This window comes from Molothrus aeneus, chromosome 9 (assembly GCF_037042795.1).
Source record: "Molothrus aeneus isolate 106 chromosome 9, BPBGC_Maene_1.0, whole genome shotgun sequence".
Lineage (NCBI taxonomy): Eukaryota > Metazoa > Chordata > Aves > Passeriformes > Icteridae > Molothrus > Molothrus aeneus.
In genome coordinates, this window is record NC_089654.1 from 22,122,703 (window position 1) to 22,147,201 (window position 24,499).

General features: G+C 37.6%; 1 protein-coding gene across 2 annotated transcripts in view; it reads right to left on the bottom strand.

Annotated features, from left to right (window-relative positions):
* Positions 1-24,499, bottom strand: part of NEK7 (NIMA related kinase 7) — a 69,001-nt gene that overhangs the window by 7,221 nt on the left and 37,281 nt on the right. For both annotated transcript variants that reach the window (XM_066555577.1, XM_066555578.1), the window contains 4 exons: positions 20,251-20,359; positions 17,910-18,017; positions 10,734-10,828; positions 6,197-6,310 (listed from right to left, as the gene is read on the bottom strand). In XM_066555577.1, the coding sequence (XP_066411674.1) occupies positions 6,197-6,310; positions 10,734-10,828; positions 17,910-18,017; positions 20,251-20,359 (426 nt within the window). The remainder of the gene's footprint in view (positions 1-6,196; positions 6,311-10,733; positions 10,829-17,909; positions 18,018-20,250; positions 20,360-24,499) is intronic.

Below are 24,499 nucleotides of genomic sequence, written 5' to 3' on the forward strand. Positions count from 1 at the left end.
AAATTCAAATTAAGAGAAGTGGCAACAATGAGGCAAACGGCGATGCTGCACAAGCACACGGGCAGCGCTCCCTCTCCGCTCACACGCTGCCTTATGCAAACACCTATGCAACGCACTCCCCTGGTTTCTGCACTTTGCACTGCTGGCCAGAAAAACTGATGAGCAAATTGAAGTTCTAATGCTTTTAACATACAACTTTAGACATGCATTTAGTCCAATCCCACGTAATTTTCAGGAAATTCCCTGTGTTTCTGGAGGGCTGTGCCTGCAAAGCCCAGAAGACTGAAAGGAGCACAGAGCGAAGGTAAACGAGGGCTGCTTTGCTCATTCAGTCCCCATACAGGAGTTAGCCAGCAATAAATGGCATTTCTTTCTGACAGGGCCCAACAAACAAAAGGCAGTGGTGCTCCATCTAACACACAGTTAACCCCCAGAACCTTCTGCTGCCAGGAGCTACCAATACACACACATTCAATTCAGCTACTGAACAAATTAAACCCACTGAGGGCTACCTGTTACAAGGACTCCACCCTTGAGGAAATATCTGAACATAAAACTGGAAGCTGAGAAAGTATTTTGGGCAAGTAGCATATTATGCTGGCCCACTATCTTACTCCACTTGTCCCCTGCTGAAGACATGTTACTGGAATAAATAAGCTTTGGGCTACATCCTGATATATATCCTTAGGATTAGATTGTTTATAGTGTTCTTTATGTAAAGAAGCACAGAACTAACAAATATTCACAAAAGCCTCTATCTGGGAATAAACAAATCACTATGACCAGAAAATCCCATGTTTCCAGAAGCACCATAACCTTTTGGGTATTTTTAATAGACATATTGAGCATAGGCAACCCAAAAGAGCTTCCACAGTGCCTCCATACTTTGCATTCCCTTCACAAACTGTCAAGACATTTGCAGGCTTTTCTCCCTCCAATGATATGCCTAAAAATTTATGACATTAGAACTTAATATATTGTATGGATAACCTTGTGATAGGGCATCTATTTCAAATTGTGTGCATCTACTAAGCATTTTGCAATGTGGAACAAATCTCTTTCATAGTGACTTACTAAAATGTTCACAGTGCTTTGCAATAACATTTTAACCAACTCTGAAGATTTTCCTTTATGCCTTTAAGTAGCTTTGCCAAATCCTCCTGGACCTCCTTACAACATTGGGGAGGGAGGGGGAGACTCCAACAAACACATTGTGATCCAGTCTTCTATGACAATATATCAAATTTAGTTTGGTATCCCAGCCAGTACTACTAGGTAGGATTATTGCAAAAAATCTGTAATTATTGCAACTAACACTAAGTGACCTCATCACCCTCATTATTCAAAACTAACATAGGCTGCCTCTTTAAACCTGCCATTGGAGAGTTTCCTTCCTGCTTTTTAGAAAAAGAACAAGAAGGATTTTAAATTATAATTATACTCCTTTCGCTTTTCTGAAGATTAATTTAAATGCACAGGAATAGGAATTCCTGGAGTTAAGGAAGAAGCACTGCCTACCACTCTATAAAGCTTTGTCCATTAGCCCTTGCAGATAAACTGTACATAATGTACAGTTTTTTTGTATTCAACAGTATAAAATCTATGTCATTAGACATCCCATTCTTTAGCAAGAAGAGCTTAATATTTAAAAATGAGCTAGTTCTGAAGATAGCGGTCAGATTACCGGATTGAAAAGAAATGTATAAAATCAAAATAATCTGTAACATACTTTCTATTTGCATTTTAAATACATTAAGCATATTCTGACTAATGGAGTTATAAAAGCCATCATATTGCTTCTGGCAGTCAATAAATAAAATACAATGCCAGTGGCAATAAAAACTATTAGCCTGCAATAACTCCCAAACATTTGAAGAACAGAATGCTGGAAATCATTAGCTACTGTAAGAAATAATAATTGCCAGCATGTAATACCAACATGCAAGCCAAACAATCTCCTGCAGAAGAAGCAGGTGGGACACAGGGTAAGCAGTAGGCACAGTGTAAGCAGAGATGAGCAGCTTGCCATGCAACACCTCAGACAGGCTGCACAGAAAACAGGAAAGACTGAAGAACATCCAACACCATCAAGCCTGAAATTAGAATCAAATAAGCAAACATTTTTTGAAGATAATACAGGTATAATTTATCTGCAAAATACATCTAATCCTGAATGTATACGTTCTCTTTCTCTGTGAAGACTTCCATCTGTTCAACAGAACTGCATACAGTGAACAGTCTTCATAAAGGACCTTGAAGGGTTAAAACCCACAAAGCCAGCATCAGAGGGGAAGCAGAGTGGTTTTTCTCTTGTTTTTTTTTCTAGCTGTTTATCAATACTTTACTGTTTGCAGAGCAGCAGAAATAGATCTTCAAGAAATTTACCTGTTGAGCACTTGAGAAGCCTTGTCCGACCTCTTTAAATGGCAGTCACTGCAATTACTGCAGTATCTCTATGTCCCTCTTCCCCTGGCAGGTCCAGAATCTCACTGGTAAGGCAGGAATGCTGAGCTGACCATGCCTGGGACACTGCACAACAATAGTGCAGATTCCTGAGTAATTTCAAATTCCTTGAGCTCTTTTGAGCCTTGTAAGTGAACAGCAAACCCTTGGAAGAAGGTGAATTACTTCTGCTATGCAGGATGAAAAATTACATGGGAACACAGCTTTCAGGACTGAAACTGGGACACTGGATAGCACTGGTTATAGCACTGATCCTTTACTCCTACAGGAATATCCATTTCAATAAACCTGAAATCCATCCGTCAGCCCCTCTAGTAGTAATAAAATTTCCAATGTATCAGAAAAGCTCACCAATGTCATGGGAAGAAGCACTGGCAGTCTAAAATCAGACTATCATTAGAGATAGAAGTGATTTTTTACTACCTGGCATAGACTGGCCAAGAGGCAGAGCAGACTGAGCCAGAGGGACCTCCTGTTGCCTCCCCAAGCTGCAAACTTCTTTGTCTGCTTATTGTTCTTAATCTCCTCTGTGCACTTAGCACAGTGACTGGCTTTAGCCTGGAGCTTAGCCTGACACTGGAGCAGTGGGACACACTTTCTTTAACTTTAGCAGGTTTTTCAGCTATGAAATAAATAATTATCACTCAAGTCAGGAGGAGTGGGGAAAGACAGAAATATGACAGGCAAGTCATATTTCTGTGAAATAGAAAAGGTGAAATAGAGAAATTTTCATATAGGGAAGTCTGGATTAAAAAAACACACACAACACCATTCTTACTCTGAATAAAGCCTTCTTGAAGTGTTTTTCTGAGTGCTTTTCTCAAGACCTGCTGGCAGCTAACACTACCATGGTGGACCTGCTGGCTCCTTCTGCTTTCACATCTGGGTAGGAGGTTGGCAATGGACTTTAGAAGAAATGCACCTCAATCAAAGGGAAGATTTTAAAACTTCATCATGAAAGCAATGTGATACTAATATTAGCTGACAAGATTTTAAGAGTATTGATTGGAGGTGGCAAGGGAGCCCCAGCTTTGAATTCCCAAAAGCAGCACAGCTTTCAGTAAATGCTGAGTACTGACTTTGAATACCAGATGTTTTTGAGGGATATTAAAAAATTGAGATATCCAAAGTTATTAAGCATCTGAAAATCCTGGTTTATATTTACCACTGAAGCAATAGTTTGTGAAAATGCATCTCAGACTAATAGGATTTCTAATCAAAGGTTTTAAAAACATTAACCATCTGTCCACCTAAAGGTGCATCTTTCTGTCACACTCTCCTCTGATGACACAGATGTGACACAATTACTGACACATTACTCTTACAGGGGTTTCAAAACTTAGAAAAAAATTCACACCTTAAAATTCACTAAAATCTACTTACAAAAAGTTTACTGAAAAAGTACTTGTCTTATATTTCATAATGAAAGTATTTACACTTCTATATTAGAGGATGCAGAGATCCACTCGGTGAAGTTTTAATTTCAGAAAATTCTTTTTCATAATAAATGAAGTGGGTTTTAATATTCAGTGATCCTTAAGCTTTACTGCTCACTGAGTATCCTTCCCATCTAGTTAAAGGTTTGACATCTATATTTCCAGTACAGGTGAAACATTTAGCACAGTATTCTAATATGACAGATCACACTTGTTTGTTTCTCTTTTTTACAGTTCATGCCAGCACAAGCTAAAAATGGTTTAAAGTGCAATAGGTAATAAATGTATGTTTTCCAGGTACCTTAGTGAAGACACAAGTCGTCATAGCAGAACATAAAAAATATTCCCATTACAGTTTCCATAACTGATGGCTTCTTTCAAGAAACTGTTTTCTTACCTAACTTAATACCTATAATAGCTCTGATTCTCTCATTAAGAGTAACTTACATGTATTTTGCAGATAACTGCCTTATCCAAGGTGCAGAAGTACATGTCTGCTTTGAAATAAATAAAAAGTAACATGTGGTGCTTTGCATGTGTTTCCAAAACAAAAAACCTATGCAGATGTAAGGAAAAGCTGGAGCCTCTCTCCCCACCCCAACTCTAAGACCTTCTGTCTGGGCCAGACTTTGATATTTGCCCCTTGGCTAAGAATCCACATCTCCCAGTTCACACTTAGCTGCAGCAAAGTAGCCTTGCAGGCAGGCCAACTTCAACGAACCACTAGTGGTATCATCATTAAAATCCTGCTGAAGGTCACCATGGAAACCGCCTGCTGAGGCTTCGCTGCTGCATTCGGCATCTCCTAATCAGCTACCATGTGAAATGCAAATTCAGACAGTCTGAAAATTAGTCAAGAAGAATAGAGGATGAGGATGCAGATATGTGAAATATTCATGTGCTTCATGGAAAAAGGAAGACAGCATGAATGACACAACAAAGAACGGCCCCTGACATTCTCGCTATCATTTTGCATTATTGTTCACACCCTACTGTATTTCCAGGCCTCCAGTTCTGAAGTTGGTTAGATGAACTGCCATATTTAGAGTCTACAATAAATAATAATTAAAAATGGCCAAGGTAAAATGACTAATCGGCAAACCCACAAAGAGCTAGAGTGTATAAATTACACAATAGATCATTATTTCATCCTTTGTAACATCATCAAATTATCTTTTTAAGTCCAGTTGGTTTCATAAAAGGGGAAAATTGTCACTATAAATACAAAACAAAACACTGAGCAGTAATCTTTTATTAATAGTCCAATCACTGTCTGTGAATGCAAGAAAATTTAAGGTTCAGAATTACAACCCCTACTTCTATAAATTGTATAATGCTTTATGTTTATTAAAAGTATTTCAGTGCTTGTGTTTATTTGGGTTTTCAAAGTAATCTTTAATTCATGTACTCTGAATTCAGTTAGAATTAGTTACTAATAACTGTTCTTTGGTTTACAGCTTCTATCAGTTTGCCCTGTTCTTTTCAAAGTGGGAAAGTATTTCAAAACTGGCATCTCAGAACATTAACAAGCAAGCATTTATATTTTTTCATTCTGTTACACTAAGAAAAATATTTATTTTGTTTAGTTTCTTTTCATTTTAGAGCTTATAAAAGCAAGTACTTCCCCTTAAATACACTAATGACAGTAAGAAATGTTAGCTCTCAGCTTAAAACAAACACTGCTGAGATTTGCAGGAGTATATTGTTCAAATTCAATTATATTATGTCTGCCTGTATTTCTCTGAAATTTACTCTTAGTCTTCTCAAGAACCACTCCTTGCAAAAGAACTGCTGTTCAATTGTACCAAATAGCACATCCCAGTACTATAATGCAGACAAATGGGACCTGAACAATTTGTTTTTACTACTGAGTTACATTATATCTATTTTAATGCAGGCCCCTAGAGGAACAGGGCCAGTGCACTAATTTACTGTGCAACATAAAGGTGTATAGTTGTGTTTTTAGAAAAACACCCTACAGATGTAAGGCTCTACCCCATCCTGGCATGTGGAACATATCATTGTGCATTCTGGGAAAGGGAAAGCATTTTGTCATACTTGCAAGGAAGCCCAATGAAATTAGCAATCTAACAGTGTGACGTTTCCATCATTAATACCCTCAAATATAAATCATGAGAGACTTGTTTTGACAGCAACATTTGAGTGAGTTCAACAAGCAAACACTTATAGGCATAATCTGCAAATAACATAAAATCACACAAGTTCATTTACTTCCCTGGAAGCGTGCCAGCTTACATAAACTGGGGATCCAGCCCATGAAAAGGAAAATTACTTACTTCCTCTGAATAGTGATCTGAAGGGAGAGGTGGGTAGTCACACTGTTCTATCTTCTTGCACAGAGAGTACAAGTTCATTTTATCACCATAAAAGGGACTCTGCAGTGCAGCCATCTGTTTAAAGAAAATGTACAGTTTTCTTTTGCGTTTTTAAGTAAAGCTGTTTTGTCATAAAATCTGTAACAGTAACAAATCAAAAGTGATTCTTAATGACTCTCAATGCTCTGCTTAGAGGGAGCCCTGCAGTGATGATAACAGAAGTTCCAAAACTATTCCTATAACCACTGTATGTACTTAATCTATGTCATACAACCATAGCTGTCACAATCCTTACAGTGCAATATCTGAATTGCACACTGTTAGGGTTTTATTAATAGACTATGAGGGGAAATTCAGTAGTTTACAATATTGCTGAGAGTGGAGGGTCCTTGCACCACAAGGGACACCAAAAAAATCCAAACCTGTGCTTTTCCTCAGAAGACCTTTTGTAAGAAAATACGTAACTTACAGGAAAACATTATCTAACCTAAAGCAATGCATTGTGTAGGTAACACTAGATAATCATAGCAGATTTTGTAACCTTCCACAGCCATGACACTTGACTTCAATGCAATTGAGGGTTTTGAAAGCAAGAAAAAGCTATCATCTATACTTCCAAAATCTCAGACCCAAAGTCTTCATAATTCAGGAGGTTATTCAAAAATACTTTAAAAAAAATTCCTAAACTTCCATCAGAAGCACAGAACCAGCACCTATGGCAATAATCTACAATTACAATAGAAAACTAAGAAAATCTGTTGCAGAGCACTTATGTAATTGATCAGCTTAAAACCAGCATTAATAAACCTACCCTTTATTTCCTGACAATGTTACAACTTGACATTTGAGATGGAAACAAATGCTATGGCTAGCTGGATTAGAAATTTAAAAATTCATTTAAAATCTCTCCATTCTGTTCAAAGCCTAAGAAATCTTTTATCTGCAGCAGCACGAATGCTGCTCTGAGCGCAGAGCTGCCCCAAAGTCAGTCACCCTTTTCTACATGTGCTAATAAGTTTGATTTTGGAAGGACAATGTGTACATTCCCCAGACAGGCAGAGTGTGTGTGAAACACGCTAGTCCATGCTGTGCTACTCAGTGAGCTTCAGCAGGGACAGGACAAGCTGAAAATGGCTCTCATCTGTCTTGTGGTCTTCCAGATAGAAGTTTAACTCTTTCATGTCTAAGCATCAATATCACTGGGGGAAATGTATGAAAAGAATTACCAAAATTCCCTTCCATTTATTTTATCTCTAATTTGCTCTAAAATACTTTGGGACTTTTTCATATTACCTTCAACTAAGAAAAAAAAATTTTAAAGCTCCCGAAACAAGTATTATGCTGCAGCTCCATCCTACACTCCTCCCAATCCGTATTACTAAGATAATGTTTATTTTTGTATTTACATGACGTTGTCTCTTACCTTAAAAAGAATGTTAAAAATGCAAGCTGAAGACCAAAAAAGAAAAGAAGGAAAAAAAAAAGAAAAAAAGAAAAATCAACTGCAGGGTCTGTACGCATGCAGAAATTCTAAATAAATGCACAGACAGTCATTTTCATACTCTAGGTGTTCATTAAAAAGTACTTTTGTTTGAATGCTGCCGAGTGTTAAAAAAATTCTGAATGTCCCCTAAGGAGTTAAAACAGGAATACTATATTTTCATGCATCTCCTGCTTTGACAGATGAAAAATGTCAACTGTCCTGTTTTTATTTTCAAGCTTTTGCACTATTCATCTGGTTCATTAGTGCATCTCGCTGCTGCCCCTGACAGCTGCTCGCCCTCTCCTCCCAGCAGCTGAATTTTTCAGGCTAATTTGATCCTCCACACTGAGACGATCGCTAGAATGATTGACTTGCTCCCTGACCTCCAGGGTCTGACTTTGCTGATTAGTATTCTGGGGGTGTCTGAGGGACGAAAGCCCACTGTCTGTCTTCAGGGCTGGTGGCAGCTCGCTCTCTCTCTTTTTTTTCCCTTTCTTTTTTTTTTTTTTTTTTTTTTGAACTGTAAGCCACCAACCTACAACCCTGTAAGGATGCAATTGCTACGATGAACAATAAAAGGAAATGTGTAAGACCTACTTTTCCATGTAAAGGTCCATGTAGCAAAAGCACAGCATCTTGATTTTAATTAGTAAAGTCTACTTTGTTGCATATCAATTAAAACTCCACTGGTAGTGTTTTTGAGGTTTCAAAAATACCTGGGGCTCTAAAAAATTCAGACTTTAAAACATACTTCTGCAAAATCTTACTGGCCACACAGTTAGCATTGAATAATAGATTGCTATACACATGAGAAATAATAATTCTTAAAAACAAGTTAGTTTAAACCTAAATTAAAATGTAACTGAAGAGTTTAGCGACAATTAGGCATTTACTGAGATGCGATAAACTTGCCACAGCTTTTTTCCAATCAAGCTGGAGACAATCCAGAGTACATATGAACACACATCACCATGAAATCAACATAATAAAACATGCTAAGATGCAGGCAATAGACAAATCATAGAAAGACACCCAGCACAAAAGTGCACAGATCAAAAAAAAAATTCATTAGTCCACACAAGTCTTGAAGAACCTTAAGTAACCACCTTCCAATAATTAAGAAAAAATACTAAGTGAGAAAAATGCTGAGCATATATTTCGAATTTGCTATAACTGAAATTTCAAAATTAGAGATAAATTCTCAAGATAAACTTCCAAAACAAAACAAGAAAATCCACCACAAATATCTGGTATGTTGCAGAATCAACTAAATGCACTTCTAAAAGAAATTAAAAGCTATAGTTGAAGACAATGCCCAATACTGCAGCTATATATCAACAACAAGGGTCCTAATAATTATTTTATTCTTGCAATAAGGAAAACAAACACTATCCCATATTGGCTTAAATAGCATCCTGGTAAAACACCTAAAATCAAAGGAGAATGGTATTTCAAGATGCTGAGTTAATCAATGGGACTGAGTTTATTTAGGTATTTTGGGATTATCCACCACAACAAAGAAAAATGTAATAGTCACATTGGTGTTTAATATAGTCTACCAGCATTAAGGCAGCAAGCTTAAAAAATTCTTCAGAAAAGTAATACTGATTTATATCCAGCAATTTAATTTCATATAACATAAAAGAAAAATTAACCTTAAACTGTGGGGTTTTATATAACAGTAATTCAAAGGTTTTATTTATTTCCAGATTTTAAAAAATCCTCAAGTAAACCAACCAGAGGCAAAAAAATAGTAATACTGAAAAATGCTCATCTACCTTTATGCTACCTTAGGGCTTGCACAAGAGTGCAAAGCAGAGCACTGAGATTCAAGGCAGCTGCCATGGTCAGTATTGAGGAATCCAGGATTAAGTTTTAGCTCAGGATTCAAACTTCCAAATACTTGCTAGCAGCTGGACTTCCTTCCTTGAATGATCCCCAATATTTAAAGCAACAGCTATACACAGGTCTGTAAACTGCAGACTTGCAGTATAGCTATTTTTCCTTTTAATATTCAAGGCAACATGTCAGTGCTCAGAAGTAAACAAATATTACTGGAGATGATTCACCTGGCAGCAACATCCAACCTCAACAGGCTGCCAGTGTCTTCTACACAATCCTAAAATAAACAAGGAGGTGCTGATACTGCTGAGTGTGTGCTGAATGAGTTCTGCTGACCCACTGAGGCAGGTGGCTTGTAGGTAAACAAAAAATGACTTGAGTAGATTTGTTTCTACCTGGAACATGACTGGGGAGACTTCACTGCCACTGCTGGAACCATTTTTTCCCCAGCATCATTCAACACAAGTGTTACTTCTTCTAATCAAGAAATTATATGTAAAGAACTTGGAATATGTATTTGTTTTAGAAGCCTACCTGTTCTTCACACCTTCATTTGCCTTCATTTCAATGAGCCCTGTACCTTTATTTTCTCAAAATATAGTATTATTTAAAATTGTGTGTCACCTACCAATCTCGACTGTACCAACAGAGAAACTAAACAATTGCAGTTTAGCCATCACAGGAGAATAACAGAAAAATTACATGTGTTTGCAGCAGAAGTTGTTAAACTGAGAATTCATCCAAGTTAATAGCAGTAAGTAAAATAAATAAATAAACTTTTTTCATCATTTTACTTAAGTTTAAAGTCTTTATAAAAATAAGAAATTTGTATTGAATTATCTATATTGCAGTTTTTGAAAGTATTACTTACATATTCAAATCAGTCCTACTACTTCTCAATGCATTTATTAAATAACCATATAACCACCATGGGCCACAAAAACACCTAGAACAATTTTTCATGTGCTTGCTATTATTCATTTACTAATCCTTCAGTCACAGCCAGTCTTCAAGAAATTGCTGTAAAATCTTTGTAGCAAGCAGATTTAAAGGCAAGTTCAAGTAAAACACAAATAAAAGTATTTCACATGCTTAAGTTATGTAAGGGGAGGAGGGCAGGGGAAGGGGGAAGTACAAGAGTGTTATTAAGTTCACTGTATATATCAGTATTACCTCATACAGCAGACAGCCTAGAGACCAGATGTCAGACTTGAAGTTGTAACCATTTTCATGTATTCTCTCTGGAGACATATAATAAGGTGTACCAACTGCAAAAAACCACAAGTATTTTTGAATGAAAATTTCTGTTGTTGTGCAGTAGTTAAATTACCGTTTTCCCAGTAGAAGAATATTTTTCATCTTTCCCATTTTGCTACATTTAAAACTTCAACTCATACTTAGGACACTTCAGCTTGACAAAAATACACAAATTAGTATCTATTTCATCCAATGCAGCTTTATTTTCACTGCTCATTACCAGAGCTATGCAGCTGTAGAACACTTCCAAATTTTGCTTTTAAGGAACCTTATAAGTAATTTGTTTCTCCTGAAGAGAACCAAGGGCAGGTACTACACACAAACACACACACATCCCTGCTACTTTTCCAAACTGTTAGCACTGTGGCTAGAAACAACACTAGAAATTCTCTGCCATGGGCTGAATTTTTTGTTTCACAAATTCTGTTCTTCCTTTGAGAATACATAAATCTGAAAAAGCTGGTTTTGGAACTAAAAAACACAGGCACTTTAAATAGCTGAAATTAAAGCTGAGCCTGAGATTCAGGCCCTTCAGAGATGAGGGCAGGAAAACCAGCATGCCCAGCAGAAGCTGAGGTTCCTAAGGGCAACTCAGCCATCAGCAGGAGCACCAAATTCCACAAGGGCTTTGCAGCTCCCAAACCTGTGCCTGTCCCAGCTTAATCCTGCCTCAGAGCTGTGGGCTCTGGAAATGTCTGCTCTTGAAAAGCAGCATTAATTGGGTCTATCCCAGAGTAAATTTATGTTGGATACTCTGGAACATCTCTCCCTTTGATTTTAATCAAACCCTACCCATCTGTGTCACAAATTACTTGGAACAGAGAAATACTGAGAGACGTTTCAGCTCTATAAAAAATGTTATTACAAGGAAGTAGCTGAGTGATGGTTTCATGTATGACAGAGCAATGAGTAGTTATGGAAAATAATGGTAATGGCAATTTTAGTGCATTGTTTCTGAACTTTCTCCCTGTATCCCCCAAAATGACTGCTTAACAGCAAAAAAAGGCACAGATCTATACGGATTTTTGTTTTGATTTTGTTTGAATATTTTCTTAAGTACTGAATCCTGATGATAAAAACCGGCTGATTTCTGTCAATTCAAGTTGATTTGATTTTGAAACCAAACATCTTGCAACAACATCAGTGATTAAAATCAGCAATTTTTCATTTTTGTTCTTTGTGGTATGAACCTCACATTATTGTAACACAAGGATCTGGTTTCACTTCTGGTCTTCTGAATAGATGAGGCTAATTCAGAATTGATCTCTGTATGAATACTGAAGACAGAGATACAGTGAACATATAAGTACTTCTACATCTGAATAATCAGGTTAAATAGCTTTAAGTAATCAGACAGATAATTTTACTCTCATAATCTCCAAAAGTTAAGGGGTTTGTTTGGACAGTGGAAGTAAGGAGGAGGGAGAATTACCTTCCTACTTGAAGGGCCCAGCTTAGATAGGGAAACCCAGAACCACCTATCTCAGGTCAGGCCACTGCTGCTGGTAACTCATCACTTCACCTGATCTGCTCCTTGGCAAACAACGTTGAAAACCCATATAAACTACTCCTGTAACAGACAGGCAAAGATAGAGGTCCCCCCATGTGGTCCCCCCATGTGGTATCCTGGCCCCCTAAACATGCTGGGGGAGATTTCCAGTTCTGGGAAAAGCTGAGAGTGCCAGAGCCCCTGTCCCTCAGCACTGGGCTGAGCACTCAGTGCACCTCTGAACTGAGGCTGCCAATGGTAACAGCTTAAAAGGAAAAAGGCCGGGGAAAGGCAACTCCAGAGAGTACTGTGGGAGACATTTACTCTCACAGGATGTTTGCATCCACCTACAACTGTGAATGGTCTTTTCCCTGTGAAACAATATAGGCAAGCAGATGGGTAGACCACAATGCCAAAATAACTACCAAAATATCCAGAAGCAACTCTGGATATATCTGGTTTTCTAATGTATCACCATCAGTATTTTAATGGGCACTTAATGACAGATATCTTAAGATCAGAACTGCAACTAAGCATTTGGAATGACACAGGTTTCATATTTTTATCATCTTACTGTTTTATTTCCCTCTTCAATTTTTTTTAACACCCCAACAACTAGTGAGCTTGGATGCCTCTAAAAAATTTCAGCTGCATTTTGTATCCATTAATTAAAGCACTGGTTTAGTATATTCTGATGCTTTGTTGGCAGAATGCATCTAACAGAAATAAGTTGAATAGTGATGTGTTTGTTCAGTGGCTGCAGCAGCAGTGCCTCTGCTGCTCTGAGGTATCACACAAGTGGCTGGCAGTGAGTAATGTGCCAGAAAGAGGCTTCACAGAATCCACAGGGGGCAGCTGAAAACACTGAGGTTTGAAGGTTCATAGTCTACCAAAAGCAAAGGTAATTTTAACCAGTAGCTCTGGGAAGCCTGCTGATACATTAGGGGTCTGATATGACCGTGAAAGATTGATGATAGTGAAAAGCAAGAACAAATGTTCCCATTTTACAGCGTTTAGCCTAGTGTAACACCTCCACTGCAATGCAACCTGCAGCCCCCCATGGCCAGCTAGTGAGAGGAATAGAAATTAGTTCTGTTACTCATGGAATCACACAAACAACCTGAAGATTCAGACATCATTACTACTTGTAAACTGATTTTAACAGAACATGACACTAAAGATTCATTATTCTGACATTCAGTAACTACTGAAAGCATTGCAATGATCCTTTTAACACAGTGAGCACTCTCAGGACATAGCTGTGCTGCTGGTAAGTAACTACCAGTGTGATTCTATGTTTTATTTGCTTCCTGGATCTTTTTTTAACGTTAAGTAAAATACAGCATCCCAGTAGAATAGAGATATGCAACTTCCTCACTTCCTTTACTCATCTGAAGACATAGAAGTGGGATAATATAAGAAAATGAGCTAAATCATTGAGGTGCCTACATTTTTAAGAACAAAATAAGTAACTTCAGTGTTTTGCTTGCTGCATTTGCAGACCTGTGATAACTTGCAAGTCTGAAGAGTAAACTCCATGAAAGTGGTCTGAGTCACATACAGTGTTTCCTCAGAATCTGCTGCTGCTCTGGAGCTCCTTCTCTCTAAAGATGCTGTAGATCCAAAAAGTGTTGATTCTTTATGCAAGCTTCATGTTACTGGCAGAGGGAGTAGATATAATGGAATTGGGGTTAATACAGAGCAGGGAGCTGATTTGAAGGATCAGAGGCAAAGAATCTATTACAGAAAAAGGAATTATGATATCAACAGTCCATCTTACTACCTGGATAAACATATAACTCACAATTCACCTGAGTGAAGTTAAACAAGTGCATCAAGGAGTGGAATGAAATACAGTTAAGTTCTGAAATAGTTACTAGCTCTAAAAGCTATCAAGCATTTTTAGGCTGGGAGAAAAATCTGCCTGGTAAATGTTAAATCTACTCATACAAAACAATGCAGTGGTTCATTCAGGACAGGTTTAACAGACCATAGTTTTAAAAATGGCCACGTAATCATTACTGACATTTCATGCATTGGCATACATAACTAGCAGAATTCAGGAAGGGGGCTAAAGAGACCAAATTTCCCTAACCAAAACACATGGTTTATGGATGACTCAGTGTCCATAGGACCACAGCGAATTTTTAATATAGAGTACAATACAACATGCCTAACAAGATGAATGTGGATGCTGAAGACAGACAAACCTATATCACAAACCAGCAGCTTGAAGGTCCTTTCCAACCCTACTGATTCTATTATGTTCAAGGTTTTGTACTTATTTAATATAGCTATAGGAGATGTCTAAGTCAAAATACTGCACTTATCCAAAGTAACTCTGCAACCTAGCCCATGATGTGCAAACAGTCCTTCTACATAAGTCAATCTATAAATATCTTGAGTTATTCTATAACAAGACAATCATTTCTTTTCAGCTTTCAAACTACTGTAAGAGAGCTCATGTTTCTGTACATAAAATTCAAGAGCTATTTTAACACAGCTTCCTTGATGACTGCAATGACTCAGCTGCAGATTTCCCTGCCAGCATTACTGTGCACTGAAGGTGCAGGTTCTGAGTATGGCTGGGTATTTAAGTGGAGTTTATTCTATTCACAGAATGGTGCTGCAAACCACCACCTCAGCACAGCCTCTACTGCATTAGAGACACATATGGGAGAGGAGAGTATCTGCACACATTTTCACAAGGTATTTTATCCTCCACAACCTGTGTGAGTTTCTAGTCAAACCCCTCACATAACATAGTCTGTGCTGGGGACAGCAGTATCACAGAAATGACAGAAGATGTCAAAACACAGAAGACCAGAATTCCACGCAGATGATTCTCTGCATTTGAGCCTTTTCAGAAGATTGCAGATCTGCTCCTTTGCCCTGCAAGAAGGGATGCCCATGCTGGTGGACAGTGCCTGCCTTACAGCACAGCCACAGCAGAGAGATCAAGTGATTCTTTTTGTAACCAAAATATGAAAAGACTTCTCTTTACATCCACTGAATGGCTAACAAAGAAAAAAACACATATCCATGAGCTGGCCTTAGAACTGCCATTTCACCAAAGAGCATAAGGCCTGGCATTGAGCCATTAAACAACAGCAGCAAGAAAAACCCTAACAGAGTTGTAGGGAAAGGAGTAGGAAGTCTTTGTTGGACCATATTCCCCTTTCTAATATAAAGTCTTCTGAAAACAAGACATTTTGTCAAGTTTGTATCAAATCAACAATGCCTCCATTTCCTCTGCCCTTTTGTAAGAAATATTTTCCATTTCCAAAAAGATATAGGCATGACAATAGTAAATTATTGATAAAGCTGTATAGAAAGAGTTAAGAACATGAAAAAACCCTGTCCAGTTTTTTCATTTGTTTCAAATGGACCATCAGTAAAGATTGTAATTAAATCAGTATTATTCATAATTAGCAGTTAGAAGCTGTAGCTAATTAAAATTTTAGTACATTTCTTTATCTCTGAAAGCCTGAATCTAGTTTGCTACTGAAATTTTTATAAAGCCTGTAAACAAGTATAAATTGCTACACATATGTTAGCAATTTACTAGTTTACGTGCACCAAAGGTTTATGAAATCATAAAAAGATACAACTTTGAAAGAAATTTCAAGAAAACCAGCATCATAAACTGCAGAAGAAATCAATTTAAGAAGTGGTATCTGCTAGTGACGACAAATCAGAAAGTCAGTCTCCTCTGTAGCCTAAGTTAACAGCTGACACAAACCTTTTTTCTAGGCTGAATTCTGACATAAGGCCATAATTAAGAGGGAAATAGGAAAAGAAGAGATAGGGAAAAAATAAAAAAATAAAAACTCCTCTACCAAGACACAGCCACCAACAGAAGAAACAAAGATGCCATCCTCCCCTTTTTCCCCGCTCTCTGGATGATTCTTGGATCTGTAAAAGATGAGCTTTAAAGGGCTCAGGGGTATTACACTGTTCTTAAATCTGGCACAGTCTTCAGCTTTTTTTAATTTCCAGCTCAGCCTTCACAACAATTCCCCTGTGAGGAGCCAAAATAATCCAGGGTTGAGGCAGTCTGCTCCTCTTTATCTTCCTGGCTTGTGCCTCAGAATGCAAGTCGGCTCCCCCACCCTCACTGCTGACCTGTGCCTTATTCCTGAGCTCCTACTCCTCAGATTAGGATTTCCAGCTCCCTCTTCACAGCCTCCTTCCATCTGCAGGCAGGAGCAGAGCCCACCTGCAAGAAGCCAACCCAGCCTCCCCTCAGTGCTGCCAGAGATGGCCCCTGGCTTCCAGGGGCAGCAGGAAAGCAGCACTTTGGGTGCCACGCTGTGAGAGCAGCAGATCTTCAGTGTCACATGTGACTGACCCCCAGTGTGGAAGCCCAGAATATTTCCAGCCTGGGCTCTGCACTCCTCCTCAGCCTCCTGCCAATGCAGGGCTGCACTCTGTGGCTGGGGCTCCTATTAACATCTCACCACTGACTCAAGGGTTTGACTTCACCAGTCTGCACCAAACATGGGAAAAACTGGGAGGCACATAGGAGTGACCAAAGGCTTTTTGGAGGACAGGGAAATAAGGAGTGTCAAAAGTTTCCCATCCAAAATATTATATTTTTAGCCATTAACACATATATCACTCACATCTCAAATGTGGCACAAACATGCAATCAATAAACAGGCTTGAGTGCAGCAACCACCAAACACAGACAATTCACTGAGGGAAAAGAATGTTTTTGTATCTAAAAAACCTAACTTAACAGTATTATGAACAGTATTTCCAACATTTCTCTTTAAAGCAGATGTTACTCTATTTACAAGGTTTTTCTCTTCTACAGACATCCTCTTAGATTCTGTCATTCATCTGTTACCTACTTTTAAACTTAAAATATATGCCAAATATTTAACTTTTCTTCTCTAAAGGCCTCTTAATCATCCTAGTATTCACATGCTACTCAAAAGATGCACATTACATGAAAATTTTGTTTGGATAGAGATAATGTCCTGCTAGTTTTGTGTGCTAGCAAAGAATAAACTGAACATTTCAGAAAACTTAAAGACAAGAATAGAAAAAAGCTTTCTGGGAATTGGTTTTGTTAGTTTTGATCTCCCCTCAACTACCTAAGCTTACATTGAGAAATGTCACCTTAAAAAATGGAAACTCCTCTGAGAGCCCTTCAAACCCACATAGCCAAGAGGTCATTAATGCTACTCATGCAGGCACACACAGAATTATGAGACTCCTCCCAACACTGAATAAAGTTCAAGTCAATTTTTTAAAAATGCATCCATATTATCACCTTATTTTTTCCTAGCATTTCTAGGCAACACTATTGTCTTAAAGACTTGTTCAGAGGTAGAAATGTACACTAAATTATGCAAACAAAGGAGGGGAAATACCCAAAGTATTCTGAAAGAAATACCTCAGTGTTACAGTGTTTCTGTATTTGTCCACGGTGCTGACCATTTTTTTTATTAAGAACACCTTTAGTATTTTTATTATTACTTAAGAACATCTCTAACTGGTCCTAACCCTTTTCTTCTTCCTCCTGAGTGGGCACAGTATTTCCACCATGTAAAATACTCTACCTGTCCAACACCTGTACCTCAGAGAAAGCTTACCTAAAGAATGTGCAGCTGTGGTTTTGGAGCTGAAAAATCGACCAAGTCCAAGGTCTCCCAGCTTTACTACTCCTGTAGCTGTAATGAACACATTTGCTGGCTTTATATCTGGAAGAAAAATAAATTAAAAAATTTAAAAGTCACAGTGAGGTTGCAAGAAAATCTACTCTTCTATTAATAATAGACCCAAAGTGGATTTTACTTACAGGTAATATTGGTAAAATTTGACAGTGCTACTCAGAAAGAATGGGTCCAGAATGTAGAATTTCAAATCCACTATTTTATTAGTACAACTATCACTCAAGCAAAGAAAGCCTAGAGCCACAGAAAGTTGTTGGTTTTTTTTTTAAACAAGCAAACAAACAAAAAAAACCCACACCCCCAAAGTCAAGAAGCATATACAGGGGAGTTCATTACAATTTTATATAAGCTACATAGAGAGTCTTACATTAAAACTAGAGAATCTCTTTTGTTATCTCCTAAGTAACAGCCTAAATATGTTTGCAAGAACTGTACAGCATTTTTCATCACTTTTGCTAATCAAATTAGCCACAGTGGCATAACGTCATTTACTTGAAATAGATAACTGACTCTCTATAAGAGCAGGCATTAAAAAAGAAGCGAGTTTACTCAGGAGAATGGTTATTTGAACTCATCAGTGGAATTGGGCTAATCAAGTAGAAACAAAGAAAAATAATGATGTATACCCCAGACAGTTATTTTTCACAAGTAATATCCAGTTTCAGTTTTAATCCAATCCCTTAGAGGCAACACCAGAGACTCTTATTCTATGATTTCTAACAAGATACCTACCTTGTTAGTCTCCTAAATAAACTGACCTGTTATTTGTTTAGCAAGGGAATTTAGCTCTTACTCTGCTGAAGAGCAATACACCCTAGCCTTAAACTTAGAGAAGTCAGTTCATTTGGTAAGAGGGGATTACAGTTTGCATAAGATACAGGCACAGTAAAAGGAATGGTTGATAACCCTTCAAACACCAGCATTTTCAGGTTTCCAGTAAAAAAAGTTACAAAACCTTACAAGCTTTAGAGGAAGACAGAAGCAATTATGTTCTCCTGCTATCTGACCCAGTTTTCAGGAGTTTGGATAACACTTTGTGTAATAATCCAACACAGATTTAGCTCAATTTAAAAATAGCTTTAATTGCCATTGCTTTTGGCATGTAACCATGGAATCACTAGATTTGCCATAGGTTTGCCAGAAGCTCTGAACTTAGTACTTCAGTTTAAGGAACTGAAGTCCTTTCATTATGAGCTACAATATACAGAAATTAACTAATTTAATTATAAACATATTAAAGGAAGATACTTGCACCCTATGGAAAGAATCTGTAATTTTTGTCCTCGTTTTATCATTCACACTTGCAGGCACCTGTACAAATGCACAAAGGGGAAAAAAAAAGGAGAATCACAAGGGAAAGGCATTTGCAGGGGCAGGAGTATCTAAGCTCATCTGCTAAGGGTGCAAAACTTCCAGCTGCAAATGACAGAGCTCAGCAGACATCGAGGGACTGTTCCTATCAGACATTGATTGAGCTGCATTCTAGCACAGGGAGCCACCAACCTAAGACAGGCAATGTCACCTGAACCTAAAAAGTGACAGCCCACACACAACTCACAATGCCATAACCAGAGGGATTTCAGAAGGGGGAAAAAATAGCAGATCTAAGAAGAAGCTATACTATGATCTGTTTTCTTTGACTCAAGAGTTATGAGGTGAAATGAAGACCACATCCAAGAAGTCAGCAGCACCAAGGTTTAAAATGGGCCAAGGAAATTTAGTACCTGACAGGGATAGCTGGCAACTACAAGGGCTGTTGGGACACAGAGATTGGAAATAGTGGAAAGGAGCAGAGAACTGGAGGAAATGCTCACACCTGCACATAATCCAATAGAGAAGGGTCTAGGAGAGGGGTCTGTACATCATAAGGAAGCAGGGCAGGAGCAGATACTCTTAACCAGGTGCAAGAGCTGTAAAGAATGGACTGACAGATCTGTGCAAGGCAGGTGGCAGCACTTGGGCAAGACAACAAGCAAATACAGAAGGATAAATACAGGGCAGAAGATAGGAGCCAGAAAAACAAAGTAGCTATGGCAGGGTATCCATCACTCACAGAACTATTGCTTATTTTGAAAAACTTGCTATCAAACAAATGCCTACCACAACAAATGCACAACCACATACTTCTCTCAGTTTTCTATTACTTGTAAAATCTTACAGAAACATGCAATGTTTCAGCTGTCAAAATTGATTTCAGCCAGTTTAATTCTCACATAGTCAAAGGTATAGTAAGGACAAATCATCTTTGATCTTGTATTACCTCTATGCATAACACGACGAGAGTGCATATGTTCCAAGGCACTGCAAAGCTGAACAAAGTACTTCCAAACTGTTCTTTCAGGAATCAACCTCTTCTGTTTCTTAAAATGCTTTAAAAAAAACATGGTTAGTGAATATTAAAAATTAAAACTTGCATAAAATTACTGAAAAAAGACAGAAAATCATTAATTAAAAAATAAAAAAAAAATACAAGAGGCTCACAAGCTAATAAGAAAGGTTTAACAACATTTCTTGACACAGAAAACTTTCCCCTTAAATATTAATATATGTACCATCACTGCATGTGAATAAGTCATTCTACACACAGAGCCACAAATAACATTAATGAAATAAAATTCCTACCCCAAAGAAGGATTTATACAGTATTTAGCACTCCTCAGTGTTGGATTAATGTGGTCAGAGTAATTTAGGATAAAGCAGCCACAGAACAAATAAAGGCCAGATATAAAGCTATGTGCCACAGAACGTCCCAAATTAAATACACTTCCTTACACCAAAATTGATTTCCATACCCTCATTTTCTAAAACAAAGAAAAAAAAAAAGAATAGCAGTATCACACAGTCACAAAGATCATGTAAGAAGAATCGGTCACATTAGTTTTAAAAACTTCTGCAGTACATGAAAGGGAATTAAAGGAACTGATTTCTGAAAATTTCACAGTGACATAACTCCTGTTCAAATATTTTCTATCCTGTATAAAAACCCATTCCTGATCACTGGTAGCAGTTCACTGGCCTGTTAAAGCTTCCACAAAACAATTACACTCTGCTCTACACATCAGCTTCAAATGTGGTATTCAGGCACTGAGTAACAGTCCTCCAAAGACACCTACTGAAAACCTGGAATTCAGCCAATCTTAAAATGTAAAAGTTTCATCATTATAAATTCTTCAGCTAAAGGGAAAAATATGGAAAAATCGTTGCTTGTTTAGCCTCTGTTTCCAAAGAAATTGTATCGTGTCAGGTTTTGAAGTTCCACACAAGGAGAAAATACACAAATAACATTAAGACTAGCAAAATTTTAGATGGAAAGCAAAGCACTTGATGTATTTTAATTGTGGGTACAGACAGACTTCACACTCATGCACGCTTTAAGAAAGTTCACGTAACAAACATTTATTAAATTGCGAAAAAAAAAAAATTTCATACTATGTTAAAACATGCCAGTGAGAAGTTGACAGCTGCATCTGCACATTACAGACACACAGGAGCGTGAGAGAGAGGCTTTTTAACTACCTATAGCAAAATGCATCAGTCGTACAAAGGATCTTAACATTCCACCAAATGTTTTTCGTTATAGGCATTATTTCAAAATGCATTTTCATTTAAATGAGGTAAAGCATATAAATTACGTCTTTAAATATAATTTTTTTTCACTCTTGGACTGAATCCAAACAAACCCTGTGTATCTGTTCTCCCCATAGCTGGATTTGCATATCAGAGGATTGTTTGATGTCAACAGGAAGATGGAGACCAGGTTTCTTTTCATTTAAAAACAAATACACAATACATCTAAGTATGTGTACATGAAAGCACAGTTCCTTGATTTAAAATGCATTCTGAAATTATCATAATTATAACTAGGCACTTTATTTAAACATTCTGAATTATTATTTTTTTAACTGGGATGCGGTGATGAAATGCCATTCACAAAATGCCTGAAATGGGAAGATTTTCAATCACACATTCCCATTCCCATTTACCTAAAGTACAGCAGTGTACTTTCAAAGTATTTATGTACAAGTTTTCTTTTAACACTTTATTCACTTGCCATCTCTAGCACTGTAGCTGATGTACACTACAAAATTGGCTTCAGTTCTTACAGAGCAAGGATGCAACTATAAGTGGTCTCACTCTGCTGAAGGCATTAATAATTTTGTAGGACAATAATAACCTCCTCCTGAAAGCATCAATAATATTACTTAACCCCAGAGAATTTATCCATCTAAAGAGGATAGAAAAGAGAGCTGCCACATTTGCTAACAATGTTTAAACAAAGAAACAGGCAGCATTTTCATTTCCATGTGCTTAAAAATAATTATATTATCTTTAAAATAAACTCAATTAACATTGTGTTGTTCGGTAATTAATTACTTTTTTTCCTTCAAAAATGTTCTCAATTTTTTCTTAGCCTGTTGTCTACCAATAGGCAAAACAGTGATGAAAAGCCATCACCAAAATGATGAATTTTGCAAAAACAGCTATTGAAACAAGTTGTACACTTTTAGGAAACAATCCAGCAGACAGAGTTAGTTCTGAGGAAAGTCAAAATAAAAACTCCATTTCTGTTTAGAACCTTACCTTCTAACAAGAAATGTAAGTTGATGGAAAACACAGGCAAACCTATTTTTATGCCAAACAGCATAATTAAATTCATATAGCACACGTGAACTGTATTCAAAGCAGGATCCTTTCCTTTCTCCTTCATTTTAAAATAGTCCACAATGCAAACTGCAGTTCTAACAATTGTGGTGTCTGCTCCCTCCCTACAGGGAAGCCAAAATGCAGAAGATAAGATGCTGTAACAATAATTTTTCACCTCTGTTGCAGCACAGCAAAGTAGCAGCACAGTCAATGCTGAACTAATCCACTGCTTGGTGCCTGAAGCACCCTGAGGTCCACAGCACCCAGTTAACCTCCCAGAGCTCCCTCCCACTGTACACAGGTTGGCATTACCTGCCCAGAGGAGGAATACAGCCTGACATACAGCCCTCTCTGAAGTGCTCTCATCTTCAAAACTTCATTATTCTCCTTCTTCCACCTGTCTTAGGCTCAAAGCACAGTCCTGATGTCCCTCAGACCACTGACCTTCTAGGGTGTGACATTAAAAAAACATGATCCTGTCTGAGGTGAAAGATCAATCTCAAACAAGCTGAAACTGGGCAAAAAGGGAGTTGCTTGTACATGTGCATTAAAAATTTGGGCAGTGCTGCAAGCAGTGCTTTGTCAGGTAAACAGAACACCAGGCATGCTTTGGCAGCAGGCTGGCTCCCTGAAACAACTGTTCGTTTCAAAAGTCACATCCCATGGAATTTCCATCTCCATCTGAGAATAAAATTACAAAAAACTAACTTTGAAGAGTCACCACAATGTCAGTACATTGTGGATAAAACTGCAATTCAGTCATTTAATACAACTAGACATTTTGGTGGTCATAAATTTGCTAATCAGATGCCCTAAAGAGCTTTAAGGCAGGCAGGCTGTATCACCAGTTCGTATTTTTATCCCTTTTACAGAATGACTGAGCAGTTTCATCATGGAAAAACAGAACTCTCCTGGTTCTCTAATGGACTGCTAAAAGAAAAATTAAATATTCTCCAAATGTTTGCATAATAATGAAATTAAACATAGCTGCCCTGCACCTAAACAGCAAATGCCATTCAGTTTCTTGACAAACAAAACAAAAGAGAGATGGAGAAAAAAATCTGAAGTCAACATGAAGGCAGGAAGTTATATTATACTGAGTTTCTGAAGATGATGCTTTAAAGGTCACACTCCAAAAGTAAAAGTGACAGCAGGTAGCAGCTGGTCCTACCTGGGCTTAAAAGGACAATTCAGACAATACTTACAGCAAAGACACAGTACTATGTTTGGATTTTCTAAGAAAACTAAGATTTCCTGCAGGTGAGTAGAGAGTGAACCCAGATGATTTCCACACAACTAGAAACTCAGATATGACTGCCTACATCTCAATAACCACGCCTGGACAAAATTTAGCATTCGGTTCTGATGTTGGTGTATTGAAGGATTTTAAGGTGTGATTTAGTCTGGTTTAGGTCTCACTGAATGGAGAAAAAAAAAAGGAATAAATAAGAAAAAAGACAACACAATGAGTGTTAAGAAGCTAACTGAAGTAAGCAAGACGTTTATGAGCTTCTCTTGCAGAGAGTTGATAAATGATCATCTAAACAATTTTGCAGAGTCATTATTTAAGAAAAGAAAAGAACTGTGGAACTGTCAAACAAGCCTACAAGAACATATATCTGAATTTTCCCCTGCATATGCTGTAGCCTAGAGCTGTTTTTGAAAGACAGTATTTGGAAGAAAAGTAAAATGAGAATGATGATTTCATTACTTTAAACAGATTTCTTCCTTTCTTTCACAATTCCATTAGAATCTTGATTACATCCTTTTGTTCTCATGACTTCATTTACAGCTTACAAAAATATAAAGCACGGAAGGTTTTATACTTTACTGTACCAACTTATAACACAGTGATTCAATGACCA